Here is a 2305-nt window from a genome sequence, read left to right as displayed (position 1 = left end):
TCTTTAATCTGCTCCACCTCAGTCTACCTCCAAACAGTCACCGTGCTCCACAACACGCCCTGGTTCACTTGGTGCTCGCTGTGCCGAGTAACATAATCTTCTCCACCTCAAGTGCGTCCTCCATTATTCCCCCGCCGCTCGCCTCCGTCAGATGCGCCTGCGGTTCAGGTGATAATTGGCCCGGCGAAGCGATCGGCCTGCTCACTGAATAACAGCTCAGAGCTCAAGTTTCTGACGCGTCTGTTTGGACGTTTGGCACCAAAAGACTGAACCTCTGTCCAACATCTTTGTTTTCCTGCCTGCACCCTCTCCTCCTATCTTGCTGTTATAATAGGTGGTTTTCTACGCTGACTGATTCGGTTTGATTTGCTGCTTCAGAGCATCCAGACTCTGAGGCAGCGGCAGCTTTCTACTCGAGTTAACTTTTCACTGGCTTCTTTTCATGTTTCCCATTGAGCCAAAAGTGGCAGAACTGCATTCCATCATCACCAGCACTGTGTGGGCCACTTCTGACTGAGATAAAGCTCCAAAGATCAAGTCAGCTGTAAAAAACAATGTTGGTTTATGTTACGTAAAGGCAGCACAGAGGGTTGACTGGTGTGAAGCCTTGATTAGAACTGCTTGGATCCCTTTTAGCACCTTTTTTTTTTTGGCACAAACTGGATGCATCTGGGGTGAAAATGAAAGCTGCAGCGGTTCCATGGAAACAGCAGGAGTCCGTTTACTGTCACCACGTACGTGCCAACCAGTTCAACTCTTCAGCTTTGTGTTGACAAGCTTTCTTTCCTTCACATGCAGCTCTGGTGTTGCCCAAAGCCGAGCAGCTCCTCCACTCCAGCGTCCAGCCCTACATCAGCTCCATCCTGGAGGCCCTGATGGAGCCCACCAGCCGAGGCTTCTCCGAGGTCAGGGACGTGTTCTTCAGGGAGCTGGTGGAGATCAGCAAGAACTCCATCAACGGAGGAGGCAAAGAAAAACTCGGAGAAGTGAGTCACGTCTTTGAATTGTGTGACTTTTAATGACATAATTGAAGCGAAAGGCATGCATCGGTCTTAATTTAGAAGTCGGGGAGTGTCCTCGGCTGCATGGTAACAGCCAGCTGTTCCTTCCCCGCAGCACATGGAGAGGCTCTCCATGCTCGCCTTCCACCCGGTCAAGATGCAGAGCTGCTACGAGAAGGTGGAGGAGCTCAACCTGGAGGGTCTGCAGCAGAGGTTCGACGTCTCCAACCCGTCGGTGTTCATCAGCAGGGCTCAGATCCTCATGAGGGAGGTGAGATGCTGCAACCTTTATATTTCACATGACACAAGGAATCAGAACATACGGCAGCAGCAGCAGGATGCTGCCACCTGCTGGACAAACAGAGTATTTGTAAAGTGGCTGAAGCTGAGACGTGGATGACTGTCACACAAAGCATGTGCTCCTCTATGACACTTTTTTTCTTCTTTTGCTTTGACAGCAAATGGACAATGCCGTGTACACATTTGAACAGCTGCTCAACCAGTCTTTAGAAGCTCAGGGAGAAGAGAACATGTGCAAGACCATCCAGCGATGCCAGGACAGAGTCCTCAAGGTAAAACAACCACGGACAAATCATCTGGCCAGATGTGTCCTGTGTGTGCTGTAAAATCCTGTAAAACAAACCCCAAAAATCTCAGTCCCTGTGGATCTGCCTCCACCTCATGACAATAAAGGTTAATTAAACTTTAATCGTGTTGCTCAAAGCACTGAATGCAGATATTTCAGTGTGAACCGGTGGTCAAATTAACTTCATTTTATTCACGTCTAAAGGGAGACTGAGGTTGCAGCAGGAATATAATTCCCTCATTAAACCTGATATGTATGTTTCTGGTCTTTCCTGTCAGAAATACGATTACGACAGCAGCACCGTGCGCAAGAAGTTCTTCAGAGAAGCTCTGCTGCAGATCATCATCCCCTACATGCTGCAGCAGCTCTCGCCGTCCTGCTCGCCTGTAAGTAGCACTCAAAGTGAACTCTCATCCATTTTCTTAACACTTTTTTCTTCTCCTAAAGCAACATAATTTAAAGTCAAGCATATATGTCATCGCATACCAAAGTAAATAAAGAAAATCATAAAAATACACAAAATGTCAGGAGGGTGCTCAAGTATAGAGCATCCAATACCAAAGCAGTGCCACATTCAGAGGATAAAATAAATATGGCAGTTTGTCGTCAGCTTTTGTATGCTGATTATTGGTAATCGAGTGAGATTGATAACTGATACTTGGAGTCAATATACATTAAATATAATATTTTACAGGCATGTGACAGCAGAGAACCTGGT

At 47.1% G+C, this 2305-nt stretch overlaps 1 protein-coding gene across 2 annotated transcripts in view; it reads left to right on the top strand.

The window, feature by feature from the left end:
* niban2a (niban apoptosis regulator 2a) overlaps window positions 1-2305 on the top strand; it is a 35251-nt gene that overhangs the window by 29722 nt on the left and 3224 nt on the right. For both annotated transcript variants that reach the window (XM_008291769.1, XM_008291768.1), the window contains exons 9-12: window positions 799-986; window positions 1117-1272; window positions 1460-1573; window positions 1866-1973. In XM_008291769.1, coding sequence (XP_008289991.1) covers window positions 799-986; window positions 1117-1272; window positions 1460-1573; window positions 1866-1973 — 566 coding nt within the window. The remainder of the gene's footprint in view (window positions 1-798; window positions 987-1116; window positions 1273-1459; window positions 1574-1865; window positions 1974-2305) is intronic.

The sequence above is a fragment of the Stegastes partitus genome, unplaced genomic scaffold (genome assembly GCF_000690725.1).
Source record: "Stegastes partitus isolate 25-593 unplaced genomic scaffold, Stegastes_partitus-1.0.2 Scaffold761, whole genome shotgun sequence".
In the NCBI taxonomy this organism is placed as follows: Eukaryota; Metazoa; Chordata; class Actinopteri; family Pomacentridae; genus Stegastes; species Stegastes partitus.
The sequence above is the reverse complement of the archived record's forward strand: the minus strand, read 5'-3'. Positions and strand labels throughout refer to the sequence as shown.